This window comes from Zophobas morio, unplaced genomic scaffold, assembly GCF_036711695.1.
Source record: "Zophobas morio isolate AGI-343-1 ecotype UQ-CSIRO unplaced genomic scaffold, CSIRO_AGI_Zmor_V1 ptg000052l, whole genome shotgun sequence".
NCBI lineage: Eukaryota > Metazoa > Arthropoda > Insecta > Coleoptera > Tenebrionidae > Zophobas > Zophobas morio.
The window spans coordinates 289,276-308,571 of NW_026972157.1; the positions used below are offsets into that span (position 1 = coordinate 289,276).

At 33.8% G+C, this 19,296-nt stretch overlaps 3 protein-coding genes across 3 annotated transcripts; 2 read left to right on the forward strand and 1 right to left on the reverse strand.

Moving 5' to 3' along the window:
- The first annotated feature begins 3,231 nt into the window (after nucleotides 1–3,231).
- LOC135142734 (uncharacterized) lies at nucleotides 3,232–6,368 on the forward strand. Its single transcript, XM_064074483.1, has 17 exons — nucleotides 3,232–3,335; nucleotides 3,453–3,530; nucleotides 3,630–3,699; nucleotides 3,762–3,894; nucleotides 3,970–3,989; nucleotides 4,043–4,098; nucleotides 4,159–4,175; nucleotides 4,231–4,395; nucleotides 4,457–4,575; nucleotides 4,953–5,025; nucleotides 5,077–5,159; nucleotides 5,218–5,280; nucleotides 5,340–5,412; nucleotides 5,476–5,634; nucleotides 5,754–5,873; nucleotides 5,927–6,013; nucleotides 6,274–6,368. Exons 1-17 carry the CDS (start codon nucleotides 3,232–3,234, stop codon nucleotides 6,321–6,323), a joined length of 1,470 nt encoding a protein of 489 aa, XP_063930553.1. The 3' UTR covers nucleotides 6,324–6,368.
- A 3,892-nt stretch (nucleotides 6,369–10,260) lies between these two features.
- On the reverse strand, nucleotides 10,261–11,246 carry LOC135142735 (uncharacterized). Its single transcript, XM_064074484.1, has 5 exons — nucleotides 11,094–11,246; nucleotides 10,916–11,038; nucleotides 10,789–10,866; nucleotides 10,611–10,722; nucleotides 10,261–10,474 (listed from the first exon to the last, which is right to left on the reverse strand). The coding sequence occupies exons 1-5, from the start codon at nucleotides 11,244–11,246 to the stop codon at nucleotides 10,368–10,370; spliced, it is 573 nt and encodes a 190-aa protein (XP_063930554.1). The 3' UTR covers nucleotides 10,261–10,367.
- Nucleotides 11,247–12,052: 806 nt separating this feature from the next.
- LOC135142736 (uncharacterized) lies at nucleotides 12,053–19,271 on the forward strand. Its single transcript, XM_064074485.1, has 12 exons — nucleotides 12,053–12,169; nucleotides 17,050–17,218; nucleotides 17,439–17,848; nucleotides 17,904–17,997; nucleotides 18,064–18,152; nucleotides 18,205–18,327; nucleotides 18,381–18,483; nucleotides 18,539–18,692; nucleotides 18,751–18,859; nucleotides 18,916–18,974; nucleotides 19,043–19,090; nucleotides 19,145–19,271. Exons 1-12 carry the CDS (start codon nucleotides 12,053–12,055, stop codon nucleotides 19,269–19,271), a joined length of 1,602 nt encoding a protein of 533 aa, XP_063930555.1.
- The last annotated feature ends 25 nt before the right edge of the window (nucleotides 19,272–19,296 follow it).

Below are 19,296 nucleotides of genomic sequence, written 5' to 3' on the forward strand. Positions count from 1 at the left end.
AACATGTTTGTAAGCAATAATATCACAACTTTAGTCACATTGTATACATCGTAGCCACTTCGACCTTTTAGAGAAAGTCTATAATTAATGCTGTGTGAAAATAAACAAAATCTTCATTTGCAACGGATTTATAGACAAAAGTAAATATTGGTTACTCCTATATCAAGTAGCAAGAACTTATAAATACCCCGTATTATCACGCGCTTTCATGTTTTGCATTACATACCAAATGGCATAGTTACGAGTTCACAAGTTAGTTTTTGATATTATCTTTTTCATTAAGATGTAAATCCCCTTCCTTTAGGTACAGAAAACCGGAACTTTCCACTTTTCTTTTTTCGGTATCTAATCTCAATTATTAGATGCCTTTACATATAAGTTTTGTATTATAAATGAGCAAGTCAAGGACAATGTTTTCGATCTATAGGACTTGAAGCTAGCGTTACAAGCAAAATTTTAATAAGTATATATTAAATAAGAACGAAAATAAGAATAAGGACAGGACAAGGGACAAACACCCGACCATAAAAAAAATGCACTAAATTTAGGCCTACCTGTAACAGACGAAGTCTATATATGTGAGTATTGTAAAGTGTAAAGCAAGCCAATCATGAGAGCAAAGTGCTTAGATTAAAAGGGTCTATATAGAGTATTGGAGACTACTCAAGAGCTATCAAATTAAAAAATACAGCGCTTTTAAGCTTTAACTCCTCGATGATTTTTTTCTTTGTAATATATTATACTTTATTACTTTACTATATCGTCGTTTATAATATATTAGTACTTAAAGTTTTAAACCTGTAAGATCAACATTACTTAATATAAAGTAATGTAATACTAGAATACGAGAAGTATAAACTCAAGGATCTGCTTTTGAAGGCAATATCTAATAAATAATAATTAAAACTGCCAACAATGATAACAGCCTCTACCAGGACACTTTTTTTTATTAGTTGTAAAAGTGAGCAAACCGAGTATTTACTTTATAAATATATTATTAAAAAGTTAAAAAAAATATACAACGGAACTATTATTAGTATAACAAATAAAATACATCAAATCATTATTTACTAGAGTGCTAGTTAGTTAGTTTCGTTCTGCTAAAGTAGAACTTTTTAATTAACCTCGAGAGAGTAAAATTAAACAACAGTTGGTAGAAATAGTAATCATTTGTGAAACTAGTAACTATTTGTATGAAACTAGAAGTCATCTTTTGCTAGTTGAGTGCATGGTGATTGGTTCATTGAAACTTAGCTAACTTGGAGTACCTACCTATCATTGAGTGAGATAGAAAGTTTTCTAGAAGTACACAGCACACTGTATGCAGTAGTGCTATTGGAGTAGAATTCCGTAGAAGTACCTTGAGTAATACTATATTAATATTTTACTAATTGTTAATGTTATCTTTGTACCGCTATCATTTGGTATATAATAATATTTTTTTTCGCAAGGCTTGCATTAGTTACCACCTATAGGAGCTATGAAAATTTGTTTTTATAGATTAAAAGGGGCTATTAACTCTCAAAAATGAATCGAGGTAGAAAAATTAAAGTTTAAGTGAGCTGGTCGCCTGTAGGGCAGAACTAAGGCTTAATAGGTAGACTACTCGAGTAAAGCAATCCATCATTTAAACCCGACGGTAAAACTATAGGGTTCAAAATAGATTTGTTTTACATTCACTGGTAACTAAATTTACCATTTTATGTTATTTTGATTGCTGCCTAATCCGTTAGAACATAAGACTCAAAGTTATATGGGATTGTTTCAGAGACAGTCTCTAGTTTAGGGTCAATTTCCATAAACCTACTCTTGCAAAGTGAACCTAGGCGATAAGCGGTAGACATAGTAACCGGTAACCTATAAGAGGTTAAAGGGCTTATGTATAAAATGTATAAAAATTCATTCTCATTAGATCAAGCCGTGTTCACAGCATAGGGTTATTTTTAAACAATTAGTGTCATGTTTTCCTATGATTATATTTAAAATTTTATAGTTTTATTCGATAAATTTTATTTATTTATACAAGTTAATTAATTTCATTATTTATTATTTTGTTGTTATAAAGTGCATCCAGTTAATACTAGTTGAAAGAAGTTAAAATGTTATTTAAGTATATTAGAATATATGAAAGGCGAGGTTAAACACGCGACCCTTAAAGGCCGAAAAAGAACGTTGTCATGTGCGTCAATGCTCTTAACCGCTGACTTGCCGACAACACTAGATCCCGCTATGAGGGTTTTAAGTATTTAGCCTGTTAAAGTGCATCTATGCATGTTAAGCGTTTAATACCACTAAAAAGATATGTTTATTTTGTTAATATTAGCTAATACACCACCTACTTAAAATGTTATTAGTTAAAATATATGCAATGAGATAGTTTTACTATGACCGCCATCAATCAATCGCAAGCTGACTTACACTCTTTAAACTTATATAACTGGCTCATTAGCGTTAACGTTAGCTAACTATGTAGAATAGGCAAAATCACCGATAATAAATTTATATATAAGCCTTATTTCTCAAAAATCAAAATTTGTTGTTAATTAAATAGAAATTCGCCTTCGCCGCCTTTTATGATAAGGTGGTTCTGTTTGGAAGTAGAATTTAATAGGCTAAAGACTACCGAAACCTGAAAAAATACTTTAAACTAATAATATTCCAGAATATTTTCGATTTACCAAAATTATCATATAAAATTCTATATATAAGCGATATAAACCAAAATAAAGACAACCCTACTTTATTTCTCATTTATATTACTAAAATCTTCCATATTGAACAAAATTGTGTTAAATGCGGAAACTATAAATTGATTAAAATAAAATTTTACAATTTAAATAAGCGAATTAGGATTTGAAAATGTTGTCCATATTAAGATTATATATCCTTAAGCTAAACTATTAAAAAAATTTTTTTTATTTTACATAAAACCTATAAAGCTTCTGAAGTACTTACGAATAATAATATAAATGTAGGTAATATCTTATCCTTATCACTATATTATATATTATCAATAACTATTTCTGTCCATTTCTGGGGGTTTTAGGGCACGTGCGTGTAGCAATATTTTCAAATTAAATTTTTTAAATTTGTTAGTTTAGAAGCGTTATAATTTTTACCTACAATTTTATATATACTAGTTTATAGCAAAAAAAAAATTTAAGTTTTTTTAACGCTACTGATATTTATTTTTTAACATTCTAACTACATAGAAGACCATATACTATCAAAATGAACGATCAAGCACATAGAACTAAAGTTCCAGTTTATGCGAACAAGATAATGAGTGCATCAATTCCATATTATGAAATTCCTGAAGATAGCATGGCCCCTCGGTTAGTGATAGTAAACTTAGTAAAACGACATATCTTAAAATATATATATTAAAAGTTTTTATATATTTCTTTACTTTAAATTTTAAGGATTTGAAGAAGTAACAAATTTTGTATTAGCATAGCTCATCAAGTCATTATCGATGAAATGAACTTAGATGGGAATCCAATGCTGAATATGGCAAGCTTTGTTTGCACGTATAATACTTATTATCAATAATTATTTATGCAAGTTATATAATAAAGTAAAAATATCTTCTTGATTCATATAATGTTAATTGATGATTATAATATTAGCTATATGGATGAATACGGAGAGGATCTTATACTTAAAGGCTCTCGAAAAAATTTTATAGATCTTGACGAGGTTAGTATATGTTAGGTTATAATTGTGTTAAAATCAAATTATAATTTAAAAAAATTTAACAGTATGCTATTACTTACTCAATGCAAATGCGATGTGTAAACATGATTGCAAGATTATTTAATGCCCCTCTCTCAGCAAAAGAAGAGGCAACTGGAACAAGTTGTATTGGTTCTTCTGAAGCCATTATGTTAGCTGGTAAACTTTATAGTAATTGTATTAAGATGGTTTTAAACGTCACAAAATGTATATTTTAATTCTATGCGCATATAGGATTGGCCTTAAAGTGGAAGGTAACAACCCTTTCGTCACAATTATAAAATATTTATTTTTAACGTTGCGCTAGTGGCGAGAACGCCGACGTAAAGCCGGATTATCATACGATAAACCCAATCTAGTCATGTAAGTGCCAACATTTTATATAAGTAGTAAGTTGCTAATATTTTAACTAAATCCAATAAGGGGGTCTAACGTACAAGGTTTTATTCAACTCTATAAGTACTATGATTTCGAAATTAGATAAACTCTATACAGTGTGCTGGCATAAATTTTGCATGTACTTTGATGTTGAGCGTCGAGAATCACCAATGTCTACAGACTGCTTAGTCTTAACTCCCGAACGAGCGAAACCCCTTTTAGATGAAAACACTATAGGGATTTGCATTATACTTGGTTCAACCTACAATGGGGAGTTTGAAGGTGAATCTTAACGATATAATCAACTAACTTTAAATACTTATATATATATATTATAAAAAAGATGTTAAAGGAATTCACGAAATGTTAGAAGAGTACAATAAAGAACATAACTTAGAAATTCCAATTCACGTTGACGCTGCAAGTGGTGGCTTTATTGCTCCTTTTTTAAATCCTGATCTGGTTTGTTAACCTTGAGTATACCTAATAGACAAGTTAAGTAAGCTAAAAATAAGGTAGCTTGTGTTTACCCGCTTTCTTGCAAGTAGATACAATATGTGAGTTCTTTCCAGCTTGGCGAGTTTGCGTTATTCATCTTTATGATTCGCCTGCTCAGTTAAAAAGATTTAAAATACTTTGCAGCTACTAATGCTGATAAAGAGAACGTATTTGTCGCGGTTACTTTAGTGGAAACTTCCTTGCTATAAATATATTGTTTATTGCTTTTAATAGTTAAAAGAAAGGTATACTCAGAAGGAGATAACAGTTTGTAAAAGAGGGACTCACTGCAATTAAAGTGTAAATATAGTATAGTAAGAAAACATCTATTCTGACTCTAGGTGTGGGACTTCCGCCTTCCTCTAGTAAAATCGATCAATACTAGCGGTCATAAATTTGGGCTTGTCTATCCGGGTACTCTTTAATATTTTTTTTTAAAACAGCTAGTAACTTTTCTCTTTTGAGGCGTTGGATGGGCTTTATGGAGAGAAAGAAAAGATCTTCCTGACGACTTAATTTTCCATGTAAACTATCTTGGAGGAGATCAGGTGCCTACTCTTCCTGATGTAAACTTTAAACTTTTTTTAGACTAATTACTACTTGTAGGCCACGTTTACTTTCAACTTTTCTAAACCCGCCGGCCAAATAGTAGCCCAATATTACCAGCTGGCACGTAGTTAATAACCCTCTAATAGATTTCAGTTTACTAAAGTATGAAAATAATACAGATTCGTCTCGGAAAAAGTGGTTATCGCAGCATTTTAGAAACAGGAATGAAAAACGCTGAGTATCTAAGAGATGGTCTTGATTTTAAATCAGTTGAAAGGTTTTCTTATACAATTAATAATTATTATTATTATAAAGGGTTGCGAGAAATGGGCCTTTTTGATATTGTTGATAAAGCACATATGCCTTTAGTGGCCTTTTCCCTGAAGGACAACCATGCCAAATATAGTCTCTTTGATGTGCAAGATAGACTAAAGGCGTGTGGTTGGATCGTCCCAGCATATCGTTGTCCTATTGGTACATGCACCTTTCTTAGGCTTCTAGATAAGACAAATTTAAATTAAATTGTGTGTATGGATTTATTATTTATCTCATAGTTTCAGAGCACTAACACCATAACTTCTTTTGTTAAAAAGAATCCAAAGAATTTATAGTTAGTAGAGTAGTGGTCAAGCAAAATATGACACGCCACATGTGCGATATGCTTATTAAAGACGTGAAGAATGCTATTAGCTCTCTTGAGGAAGAAACAAAATGTAATAAAACCAAATATACATATTAATTACCCATTCTACTCCTTACTCAAAAGTGATGGGACCAACCCCAACGTCAACAGCATATACTGACGAGAAAGCGCACCACTTCTGGCAGTTGATTTCTAAAGCCATTGTTAAAGGTTATTATTAATATACTTATAGACCACTACTTATACTCTGAAACTATTAATTATAAGTTATAATGTTTCGTTCGTTAATATAACGGTAAAAAGAACCGTTTCACTCAGTCCTAATTATTGAATCCATTTCTATATAATTATACTTTGACAGTATTTCATTGCAGCGAGGTTTAATTTAGTTGCTAGGAAAAAAACTTTTTCATTAGTTTTTATTAACTTTTGTTCGATAAAACATAAGAAAAGCAAACTATTCTGAGCAGGTGATATCGGACACCGATTCAGAGCGGAAAGGACCCATGGAGTCTGTTGAACCATTTCTGGACGACAAACGGCCAATTTAAATAATGAAGAGCAAAAGCATTACTCAGTTGTTAACTTTTAAAATAAAAAAAAATTAGCCATTGAAATTTTCCGCATGAGACTTTTAGCTACTTCTCTTGTAGTACGTTTCATATAGATATAAAAGTTAAAAATCACCTCAATTTTTTTAGACTTAAAGTACATGGCTATTGCCCTTCCGCGGATTAAATTTCGTGTCTTGTCGTATTCTAGTAGCCATTTAGCACACGTCGTTTTACGCTATGGCCAACTAACTGTAGACCAAGAAGGCAAAGTCGTATGTCACGATCGGCAGAATGCCCAAATTTATATAATCTTCTGCTTGTTACACAAGGAAAGATAGATTTTACTGCACCAATTAAAGTAATAACGCCAAGGTCGCCGCTTTAACCTTCACCACCTTGTAATTTACGTGCAGCGCCTTGACATCAATGATGAGTGCTAGTTATATATCCCCCGAAAGTACCACGGTGTTTTCTTGACGTAGGAGGTCAAAGGCGTTGGTAGCGCAGTGCTTGCAGCTGAGTTAGAGATGGTGCTTCAGTGTTTACACCAATTAGCAAGTGTTGTGTCGAGGTCAAAAAGTTGCAGCGCCTCAGCCTCAGGGGATGTGACGGGGAACCGAAAAGCTATTTATCGCCAAGTTTACCTCATTGCCACGAAATTTCGGAAATATATCCTTTCTCTACTAACCAGGTTTCCTTAACACTATACACAGATGACACTCACATATTTAACGTACTCTAAACTGGTTAGTTTAATAAACTGCTTATCATAAGAGAAAGAATGTGGGGTAATATTAAAGCCCTTATATCAAAAATATTTAGATCTTTACTTTGGAAATAAACTTCCTTAGTGAGCGGTTAAGACTCCAGGGTTAAAGTAGCTCTTGCGCTATTATATAATTATAATAAAATTTATGTGGCAAGGTTAATATTCATATTAAGACAAGTCCTCATAGCTCGGCGGTTTAGAGCAATAATTCGCGGGAGTTGGGGTTCATTTCTCGTAAACAGGTGCGTATATAACTCTGCCTGCAAGTAAAGCCTTGGTTTAATAGTTATAAACTTTTCTCCACGGGCTATCTCTCTAATTTCATAAAATACTTACCACTGCTAATTTTTAAACGGTAGAAATTAGCAAAAGTAATTTTTATCCCTAACGCTAGGCCCCCTTGCCGGTTTATAAAAAATTATCGTCCAATAAGCTTATTGTCCTGCCTAGGGAAGGTGGCTTAAGCGGTTATTTTCAAGCTTACAAATATTTGTGGTAGTACGTGCGCCTTGCCAAAGTTGGTTCCAATAATTTACTCCAAAATTCATTAGGCTTGGAAGAAGCTACAAAAGTTTTCTACAATAGAAAAGTAACAGTTCTGGTCTTTTAGATATTAAGAAGGCTTTTGATGAAATATGGCACGAGAATTAGTTTTTCAATGATTACTGCTAGCTTTTCTATACTTAACTGCGGTGGTACACTAATAACTAACGGAGAGAACCTGCACAGCTAGAGTAAGTTCGCTGAAGCCCGCTATCAAGCAATTCAAGATGGGCATCTCCCAAGTCGCCTTACGGTCCCCTTTACTTTTTTCTATCTACATGTCCGATATGCCACAACCGTCAAAAATAAACAGCACAGTACGCTGTTAATACGGCCTTTTATTAGAGTTTAAAATCCGCCTGGCCGATGTTGAAAACATATAGTCTTTTTTGACAGTACATTAGGCACGGTTTTTGGTTAATAACCACTGCGTTGAAAAGTAGTTTTAATATTAGACAAGGAGACTTACTTTTCCCTACCTCTAGTCTCTCACTAAACCAAACTCTTATTCCCCAGAGAAGGAAAGGTTAAAGCTCTCGGGGTCATACTTAACAACAAACTCTGGCCGTTTTAGACCCTTACTATTCAGGAGAAGCAATTTGTATTTAGAAAACCTGCTTTCGTTATACAAATCGGTTATACGCCCGCTGATGATCTGTGCATCTATTCCACTGGGCCTATTCCTCGAGCAAACATCGTTTACAAATACTACAAAATCGCGTTCTGATAATGGGAACTCCTCTTTGTTTGTGAGCAACAGCCAACTACATGGAGTGTCATTTCGAGCCTTTAAAAATATTTTTTTTATAGAATCTTACGGAAATGGCTTACTAGAGTAGTCACCACAACACACTAATTAAATAGGCTTTTCATTCCTACTCTTTTCTTAATACACCAAGTGCTCGCAGCCGGAATATTCCTTAAATCTATTTAGAGGAAGGATGTGACTAGGCTTAGAGTTCATTTTATAAACTTCTTAATATACAATCTTCAATAATATAGCGGTATTAAAACTTAACTATTCTATTGCCTGTAATTCTTTTTGTTATATACTATTAAGCTGGGATGAATAAGCAACGTTAATGGCGAAATGGGTAGTTAGGGACATTATGGCTTCAGCATCCTCATTAATAGATGGAAAGTACTAAGCAAAACAGTTACAAATAAATCAAGTTTGTAGTAAATCAGCGCTGTAAATAAATAGATAAATTTGACTTCACCCACCTATATTCTAATATAACTTACCATCACAGGAACGGCTATTGAATCGTTGGGTATTCTGTTAAGAATTCAATATACCACTTAAATCTTACGTTCGGCCACATAAGAAGCTAAGTCAAAAAGTACTACCTTTCTACAAAGCCGTAACTAAGTCCAATTTAAATTACGCATCTGTAATATAACCCTGCTCTTATGCTTTGCATATGTAAAAAACTATAACTACCCCAGAACATCTTAAAACGTTTCCTAGCGCACTTTGTTTTTAACGAACCACCTTTATTTTTCTCCGTAAATAAGAGGTTGAACTACTCTTGCACAACTTTAAACAAACATATATGAAATTTTTCAGGCCATATGACCATATCTATATACTATTGGCTAGGTTGCTTTAATTTGTTCCCAGTTTTTTTCAGCAAAATTGTTTCGTCTAAAGATTTGCATATAAATAACGGCTTTAGAGTTCCCAGTAACTTAGTCGCACTTCAAGGGAAAAAAGGGTGAACGCTTAAAACACAAGAAATTCGCTGCCTTTAAGTTATACACAATCTTGAAACAAATTATGTGGAAGCCTTCCCTTTTAAACGCTTTATAATGGTAGAATATTTATAAGCTACTTTAGTTTAGCATGAAAGTTTTGAACTATAAATAAGTAAGATATACAAAAAAAAAGAGTTGCTGGGCTGACGAATACTACAGAAATAAAAGTTCGAATAAAACATTTTTAACCTTTATTCAATACAAAAAACTACAGAACAGGCAAAAATGTCCTTCCTCCGCTTATTGGTCGTCGGATGTCCAACCTGGAGAGTCATCTTTAAATCTCTTGTCTTCTTGCTAGTTAGTAGTTATATGTTATAACAAATAAACGACGTTTAAACCGCTTAAAAAATTGTATGTTTTAGGACTGTTTCGGTTAACAAGTATTGTGGTATCTAAAATTTACTTAATCTGCACAAGGGTGAATATTTGTAAAAAATATATATTAGTTAGGCAAGTGTTAAACAAAAATACGTATCCGGTATTATTTATTAATAAGATAAATGGCCAGACAAACATAAAATTTTAAAGAATACCTTGCCGCTCTTAATTACTTTTTTTTAAACGAAAACAGCCAAGAGACTGTCTTTAAGCGCGCAGTCGGTTGTTTATAATAACGTTGTTCAAGCTAACTCTACAGTTGACGGAAGGCAGGAGGGATTATAGGCCCGCTTTGAGTTAAACGAACTTACTACATAAAAAAAACTAATAGAATGTGCGAAGAAACCAAATAATTTTTTTTTCAACTGAAAAGAGAACAATGTTTTTTATTAATAACTTGTGTTTAGAAAGATTTTCTAACTTTAAAGATAAATCTGAAAAGTGTAGCGCTTCTTTCTTTAGGTCTTTAATTTTTGGCGTTCCATTCTGCTAAGTATTCTTCTAAAGTAGTACAAGTTCTCTTATATTAAGTTTGGGGAAAAGCCTCTTTAACAATCCTCTAGGTGTGGAGATAAAGGTTGACCTTGTCAAACAACTCTACTACTTTATTAGCTAACAAAAAGATATTATCCCAAGCATATGCCACTTCTTCAGAAATATTAGAACCTGCAGAGCAAGAACTATTAAAAAGAAGAAAAAGTTGAGAGTCGCTTATAATAAAAATTGCTATTATATAATATATACGTATGAGAGTAAAACAAGCTAGAGATATATAAGATAAGTCTAAGACTGAAGCTACTACCAGAGTCAAAGCTGCATTCGATATATAAGTCATCTACCACCACTTCTAAATCTTGAAGACCTTTAAGTTGAAGATAAAGAGAGTTGGCGATCTTTTGAAGTTGAATATTAGTCTGTATAATAAAATAATAAAGTTATAGAGGGAAATATTATATAATAGTAACTACTTTAAAAATAACTTGCATCCGGCCTTCCAAGGCAAGAGTATTCTCATCTAGTTTTAAAGCTGCTTCTTCAAAATCGCACACTTCTACATGCTAAAAAATTATTAAAAGTGAAGATATATTAGCGAAACTATGTAAGTACCTCGTCAAAAGGTATATCGACGAAATTGGGGATATTAAAAATACTGCAAGAACAGTATATTTCAATGAAGTCAAACTTATCATAGACTGATTCCTGAAGTATAGCTAAAACTTTGTTAAGCTCCTGCAAAGAGTACAAGTTTATATATAACTTATTAATATAGTTGTATAAATTATACTCTAGTTAGTTTTTCTGGAGGATAGCCCTTCTTTTTCAAAGTTTTATATAAACTTCTAATAACCTCAAAAAATATATTGTTAACAGCAAGAATTAAGCTGTCAGCAAGTGAAGGAGGTGTAAAACCGAAAAATTGTGCCTCATTCTCAAACATTACTAATCCCCCGGGTTAGGAATTTAAGTGAAATAGGTTTTTCCAACAAAGTTCAATTCGTGTACAAGATGCATTGTATGACTTGGGTGGAAAAAGCAAATCCCACCATTATTTGCTTTTCTGTACCAGTTTAGTTCTGCATTAAAGCAATGAAGCCCGCTATAGAGGGTACAATTTAAAAAATTCTCTTTCGAGGATAAAAAAGATTTAATTTTTATTGCTCAACTATTTTTAAGTTAACAATAGCTAATATACCAAGGACTTCAACAACAAAGATTTCTTACTGAATTTCTTAGTTTATACAAAAAGCATTTTACAGGGTGGTTTACATAAAAGTCGTGTATGCAGTGACCAAAATGCGTATTTCGTGTGTTGATTAGGCATTGTTTCTCGTGAAAAGAAATACCGTTCTAGCTCAGCAATGGCATGGTATATTATAAGGAAGTTGCTCCGTCTAAAACAACGATTTGTCGGTGGTTCAATGAGTTTTTTAAACAGAGCGTTACGGAACACAAATGGCGCTAAACGCTCTGGACGCCTACATGAGGAACTTAGTTCAGGAAGCAACAGTAATATCTTTAAAATTGTCGTAGATGATCGGAAAGTGAAGTTGCATGACATCGCAAAGATATTAAAGGCACGAGTAAGCTACATTTTCGCACGAACATTTGGGCATGAAAAAACCTTGGTCGAAACGGGTACCGCGTTTACACTGTAGATCAAAAACAACAACGTCTTGATGATTAGGAAGTTCTTTGGAGGTGTTTTAACGAAATGAAAAGGATTTTTTTGTATGATATGTAACAATGAATGAAAGTCATTCAAATTCCAATCGGCAGTCCGCTGAGTGGAAAACAAAGGGTGAAAGCAGCCCAAAGCGTCCAAAAATAACGATCTGGGGGAAAGGATATGGCCCCCGGATTGTGAGATGCGTATAGTATATTATCCACTGACTATCTTGAAAGAGAAAAAACCATCCTTAGTGAATAGTATATAATGTTATAGACCCGGCTGAATGAGGAAATTACAAAGAAATGGCTTAAATGGCCCAAAAAAGGGCTCTTCCATTTAAGACATTGCATCGTGTCACAAAACTGTGGTTACGATGGCGCATGAACGGAAGTTTTCTTTGGTTCCGCACCTTACTCTCCAGGTCTGTCCACCAGTGACTCTTATCTCTTTGCAGACCTCGAAAAAATGATTCGGGGAAGAGATTTGGGTCAAACCAAGAAGTCACCACCGAGACAGAGACTATTTTGATGGCAAAGACAAAACGTTCTATAAAAGTGTAGAAATGCTGGAAAAGCGTTGAACTGTTTTTGTTTCTCTTGAAGGACACTATGTTGAGTTATAAGGTTGTATTTTCCAAAAAAAAAAATATTTGTTAGTATCGGACTTTTTAGTCGACGTGTTAAAAAGGGAACCAACCTACCTACAACTTTAGTTAAAGTAATCAAATAAAATTAAATATTACTAATGTTGTAAAGATTGCATTATTTCCATCTTATTTAAACCTTTTAAGAGGAATGGTAGAATCGGAAATATATTTCTGCCAGTTCTATGGATGTAATCCGATTTAAAGGCCCTTGATAAAAAAGACGGTAAACCATAATGAGTAACTGCAAGGGTCAACCACCTAATTATACAGGTTGCTTATATCACCTATAAAGAAAAGTTTCTGAAGGCAGAATCGTTCTCCGTACTTAAAACAATATAGTAACACAATACAAAACCCTCAGCTAACGGTTGAAGGTGCACAAATACCTACTGACTTAGATAAGAGTATTAGTTATTAAAAGTTAGCTATTTCCAAGCTTGGACCATGGGATCTAAAAAGTTCGCATTATGATTGTTAGGTTAACAAAGTTTCAATTAAAGGTAAAAAATTAAGAGCAAAAAGTTTTTTCTCGTTTACTTTAGCAAAACCAGCTAGTGAGCTAACACGATCAATTGCAACACATGCTGCATAGCGCACCACTACGAGACCAACCTGCACAGTTGCTTACAATGGACTTATAAATGATGTCATAAATACCTACATCACTGTGATCAAACCCCATTAATGGCTGCCTACGCACATCCCCCGCACAAAAGGTAAGACAAAGATTGAATAATACAGTTAACATGCCGGGAGATGCTTAAGCAACGAGAAAGAATGCAATTTTTCATACTTTTTTGGATTTATAAGAGAGGTTGAGATTAGAAAAGAATTATAAGATTTAATTGAAAAAATAGTTATCGCCCAAGCTCTGATCTCCGATTCCTCTAAGAGTAGTAGTGGTATTCTTCAAACTATACGATTTATCGAAAAGACCGTCACAGAATGGGTGGTATTTGTTATTTTATTAAAAATTAAGGCACATCCTCTCGTCTCTGCTCACCGTGACCATAACTTTCCTTGCGGATCCATGTCTTCTTTATGATCTGCTAATATGAGGGCGGTAGTTGAAATGTAGGATGTAACCATTTAGTCAATGGTAGGCTGTTTTTAGTGGATTTTTATTATAAGCTAAACTGTCTTAACTAGGGTAAGCCTTTTGACCACATCCGCCTGTGGTAGAACATTATGTAATTCGCTTTATATTATTATTGTTAATCTTCATTGCAATTAGCACAAACACACGGTACATTTTGGTTCGGCGACCTTTATATGAAAAAATCCTCTTTATGAACCTTGGCTTGTGACAGCAAAGTTGCACCGGTAGCATTGACTTAGAACTTTTTGATTAAAAGAGTTAACTGTTTATTTGATTCTGAAAACATCAAAATTATCATAAACTTTCTTCTCCGCTCAAGGTAGCCTTGCCGTTCCCACTACAGTAATAAACACCCCCCAGATGATTTGACTTCTAAAAGGATGTGTTCTTTGCCAGATGCGCTTATATAATCTTTGGGAACGGTAAGCTTGCATTTTGTATAATGAGTATATAAAACCCTAAGGTTACTTTGCACGTGCGTATGTAAATGCATCTCAAGCACCGACTGCTACCATGGAGCACTGAGGTTGCCCAAAATTATAAAATAAATTACTAGAGTACTTCAAGTATGCCGATCAATCTATATTATATCGGTTTACAGTCTATAATATATGCTATAACTATACTATATTACTTAATTTTAATATTTGAGTTCTCGAGGATTTTTGGCTTGCAAAATCAACACATTCTGAAAACTGTACCTAGCATCCCCCAATCTGATTTTAGCTATATAACAATGTTTACGTTACGGTTTCATAAAGTAAAAGATGGGAATGGTTGTTATTTTTACACTCGGTGTTCCTGTTCTTTTAGCGCATGTGTGTAAGTATATCGCTTTATCGTTTCGTAGAAGTTTTGTGATGGTTTAACAATTTTTGATTTTTTGATGTGTTGAAGGACAAGTTGTTTCTACCTAAACGTCGACGGCCAATCCGGAGCGAAAATCTTGTTACTTTTAATTAAGAAATAGTCAAAATAAGCTTTATACAATATCGTGCTTGGAACTGACTTTAGTCAGATATAAGTTGGTTAGAGGTAGAAGTATGTTATGTTGTGGTGACTCTTTACGTGCTATAGTAACCTGCCCTTATACACAATTTCCAGACCCATATTTTTGACTGGCTCTTTTAATTTACCTGAAAGTATTTAATAATTCCTGTACCAGTTAATTATTGGAGCGTTTCTCCTATCTTCCCTTTTCTCCATCAAGCCTTAAATTCGATTATCATCTAGCAGGTTTAATTTTCACTGAAAAAGGAAACTTTTATGTATACACTTTATTATAATTTTAAATATTTAGATGTAACTTGTTTTAATATATAATAATAAAGCTCTAAAGCAACTTTGAACTGATTAAAGAGAGGAGATATGGAAGGGAGATAATGGAATCCCTCTACTAGACCCCGCTATAAAGTCCTTTACCCTCATGCTTAGCCCGCTTAATTATTTTTTACATCACTCACATGTATATGAATTTGGTTAGCTAAATAAAAGTTCGAGTTCTGTTTATCCTCTCTGTGGTCGGCTGTCATCACTTGTCTTGTATAAGAATTTAAGAGAACGAGTTTAATATGCAACCACTAAAGACAGGGAAAGAGTTCGCCTCGGTAAAAATTACCCGCGGTTGAGTTTGCGCTTCCAATGCTCATAACCGCCTGCTGAGCCTCGACGACAGCTTTCGGCCCCAGTATGATGGTTTTACGTATTTAAACTTTTACACCCACCCCAAGCGCTCGGCTGAAAGTCCCTACATTTAAAAAAATTGACGCCCAAGCTCAAGGCGATATTTAACATCTTCTCATTAAGACTGATTAGTTACCGTGGCCTCTTCCCAAATGGTAATTTTATATCCCACTTCCCTTATTTTATTAATAAAGGATTTTCGAGAGTTAAATACCCTTTGGATCCAGCCTATGGTCGATTATACCAAGAATCTGCGAAATTATATAATAGTGTATCTCTCGCCTATTAATGACGCGAGGCGTAAATAAAACCGCAGTAAGCGGAGATAGACGCAATGCTCAAAGGACTCAAATAAAATTTATAAATTTGTTAATATTTCTATGCCAAGCTAACAATATCTATTAGACATTCTTGTAAACGTTCAACTGCTTTAGCTTAAATCTTTGTAGACTAAAATCAAGGTCAAAGCTAAGTTCTATAACAACATTGGCTTGATGTAAACCCATTACATTACAATAATATTTTTTGATTAATGACGGTGATGAAAATTTGGTAAGTAAATTATAAAATTTTTAGCTATTGCAACTATATTAATAAAGACTGTTTATTAAGACAGGTTAAAAATTGCTCCCGTAAATTTACATAATTAAACTTATGAGCACAAATTTCAAATGAATAATTTAAGAGATTGTTTATATAAGAAAGGCAACCTATGCAACTTTTAGCTATAAATTTTATGGTAAAACGAAAATCAGTTTTAGAAATCTTGTCCTACCCCTAAATTACTTAATTAGTTACCTTGTTTTATCTATAAGAAATTATCTTTTAACCCCTTGAAAACTAAATGAAAGTGATCTTTAACAAAACTTTAGATGATTTTACATTTGGCAGTTAATGGGTGAAGTAATGGTTTTATGAACTGTTAAATGTTTCCACCATTTAAAGGATAAAGATTGGATTAAGCGCGCCCACTAGAGGGTTAATAACCACGCATTTGGATTAATACAGAAGTTTTTTTAAAAATAAGCTAATTTTGGCTTAATTGAAGTTTTTTAATATATAGTTATTATATTATGAAGAACAAAGCTTTTGAGGAACACTATTTCTTAGGAGGTGAAAACTTATTTAAGGATAATGACGTTATTAATTTTGAAAAATTATTTGAAGCTGAAAGTTTACCTGACTTTTTTGAATTACTTAAAGTTATATCTGTTAACATATATTCTATTAATGAAAGACTTAAGAACATTGAAGATAAATTACGTTTAAAACCACATTTTAAACGTTCAGCCTCAATTAGTGACTTTAAAACCTTTGTTCATAGTAACCGTGATTCAAACGTAAATAAAAAGATGGGTATTATACCTTCTTTAAAAAAGGATAATGGTCACGAACATGTATTCCACTGCAATATTCATCATAACTTAAATAATAAAGAACAAGATGACCACTTTAGTAAATTGTCAGATAAAACTTTAAAATTTACAAATTCGGAAAAGTTAAAAGGGAAATCTCACCAAAAAAATTTAGTAAACACTATTAAGGACAAAGATAGTTCTTTACTAAGCCACCTTTCTAACTTTAAGACCACAGAAGTCCCAATAGACACAAAAGACCTACATCAATGTGTGAATATTTTACAGGTATCTATAGAAAAACAACTTTATATGTCTCAAGTGATTTCAGATTTGGTTTGTTCCAACGAAACCCTTTTAAAATTTTTTGAAGACCATCTAATCAGGGTTTCCGGTTTAACTTATGAAGCTGACAGTGAAGACGAAGTTAAACCCCTTAATGAAAATGAGTTGGCAGGTAAATGTTTGTCTTTGGAACTAAGTTAACCTACACCTATTCTTCACATTTCCTGTTCCAGTTTAAATTTCTTTATAAGACAGATCCTCAAGCTCAGGGGTTGATTCTGTTCAAACACGAAGGGTTAATTCTTCCCCTTCAGATAATTGCTATAAAGATTCTCATCAAAGGCCCTCTTTTCAATTTTTTTCAAAACCTTCGGAACTCCTAAGTTTTTTAGCACCTTCAATTAATGCTTTAAACCTTAAAACTAGAAAAGCTCTTTCTTTGGCTTCCAAGCTTAACTCCTTCGGTAATAAGAACCATAGAAAATATAAGAAAACCACAGCCTTGGTGGAGGAATTGGATGAGAATCCTAGTTTTAATGATACATTAAACCATCGGAATACTGAGCTTTCTGAACAATCACCCGAAACTTTGAGTGACGGGGACAACAGCAAACCTGAAGACCTCCCAGAATCAACTTTTTACCGATCTCTATCTTCATTATATAATAAAAAGAGGCCCTTCAAACCCTTTGAGAAAATTACTAAAAAAAGGATCCAGGACCAGAAGGAAAGGTCACATGTAGTTTTTGTTCCAGGAGTCAAAGCCTCTATCCTACTCGATCCTTGTAACAACAACTTTAAAGTATGTACTTTAGGTAGAAAGCAAGTCAACTTGCCACTAACTTTTTTAAACTTAGGCTTGGGTGGACGGCAAGCATTTAATACACAATTCTGAGTATCCTTCGATCCGTTTGCCTCTAGAGTTTGACCAGTTTGGCTTTCAGTTAAAAGGTCTATTATAGAAAGCAATGCCTCATGATGTTTTGGTTTCTCTGTTACTAACTTAAATGATAATAGATAATTTAGTTCCTGGAGGTGTCTTCCATCATATTAACATAGTGGGTGGTTTGAAAGTGCCCATATATTCACCTGGAATAAAGTATCTGGTAGTATTCGGTATACTTTTTCTCGTATTGTTAGTTATTATATACCAAGTAGAGGAAAAAGGGTTTTAGGGTGCATGAATTTTCGTATGACTGGCGTCGTAGCAATAACGAAACTTCTCTAAAGTTGGAGGCCTTCATCGAGCAAATCGCCCATGAGACGCGCCGGCCCGTACAGGTTTTTCTTTTCTATCCTTTTTGCTATGCAGATGCTTTACTTTTCTACGTCAGCTCGTTTGCCACTCGATGGGGAGCATGGTTGGCTTCGTCGTTATGAAAAGGCGACCGGAGCTCGTGCACAGCGCTCTTTTTCTGGCCCCTCCTTTTAATTTGGGTTCTTTTTCTGTGTGCTCGCCTTAATTAGCCCTTCTTACTTTTATGTTTTGTAGAGTCTCCCCTTTTTTTGCTTAAACATCGTGATGGACATCCAATGGGTTTAAACAAGAAGTTGTTGTCCGCTAGAACACATTTTTCCTGGCTCTGCTCCTATTGTAGTTATCCTCTAAGCGGACGAGGCATTATTGACGTTAACGGGCAGATGCTGTACCACACGTTTCGATTCTTCTGCATTTTGGTTATTATTTCTGCCCTTTGGCCACAGTCATTTCGATTACTATAATCCGGAAACGTGGGTAAAGGAAAAATGGGGGCTTTTTCATCCCGACCACCCGGAAACGGTGGCGGGAACATTGGATTATGAGAATTATTGGGTAAATATCCTGTCATTGCTAAGTTTCCCATGCTGTGTCTTCCTTGCGAGGTCAAGAATTTTTTAAAGCTTGCACTCGCCGATGGTTTACAATTTCTCAAAGAGCTCCATGAAGGGTACAGACTTCCGGTGTTGTTAAAAGTAATGAAACTTTGTAATCTTTTTTTTTTTTGCATAAATGTAGCAACGATAAAATTTCTCTGCCGCCTATCGCCATCATAGCAGCCACTGGGTTAGTAGAGGGCTATACTTTTTAACTGCTATAAGTGTTGAACTTAATATATAGATATGAAACTATAAAATACCTAATGAAAGACGGCCCCAAATCTATACGAGGTCCTCGTAGCTATTTTTTTGTTTTATATGGAGTACGCTTTATACACTCAATGATTTTTGACACATGGGGCTATTAATGGTTCAAAGCTTTTTACTTTAGGG

Coding starts and splice junctions, on each gene's coding strand:
- LOC135142734 (XM_064074483.1), top strand. CDS start 3,232: ATGAACGATCAAGCACATAGAACTAAAGTTCCAGTTTATGCGAACAAG. Junction 3,990..4,042: donor GATTGGCCTTAAAGTGGAAG/GTAACAACCCTT, acceptor ACGTTGCGCTAG/TGGCGAGAACGCCGACGTAA. Junction 5,160..5,217: donor ACTATCTTGGAGGAGATCAG/GTGCCTACTCTT, acceptor TACTACTTGTAG/GCCACGTTTACTTTCAACTT.
- LOC135142735 (XM_064074484.1), bottom strand. CDS start 11,246: ATGTTTGAGAATGAGGCACAATTTTTCGGTTTTACACCTCCTTCACTT. Junction 11,039..11,093: donor CTCCAGAAAAACTAACTAGA/GTATAATTTATA, acceptor TACTCTTTGCAG/GAGCTTAACAAAGTTTTAGC. Junction 10,723..10,788: donor CCTTGGAAGGCCGGATGCAA/GTTATTTTTAAA, acceptor TTTATTATACAG/ACTAATATTCAACTTCAAAA.
- LOC135142736 (XM_064074485.1), top strand. CDS start 12,053: ATGAATGAAAGTCATTCAAATTCCAATCGGCAGTCCGCTGAGTGGAAA. Junction 18,484..18,538: donor GGCCCCTCCTTTTAATTTGG/GTTCTTTTTCTG, acceptor TATGTTTTGTAG/AGTCTCCCCTTTTTTTGCTT. Junction 18,975..19,042: donor CTCAAAGAGCTCCATGAAGG/GTACAGACTTCC, acceptor GCATAAATGTAG/CAACGATAAAATTTCTCTGC.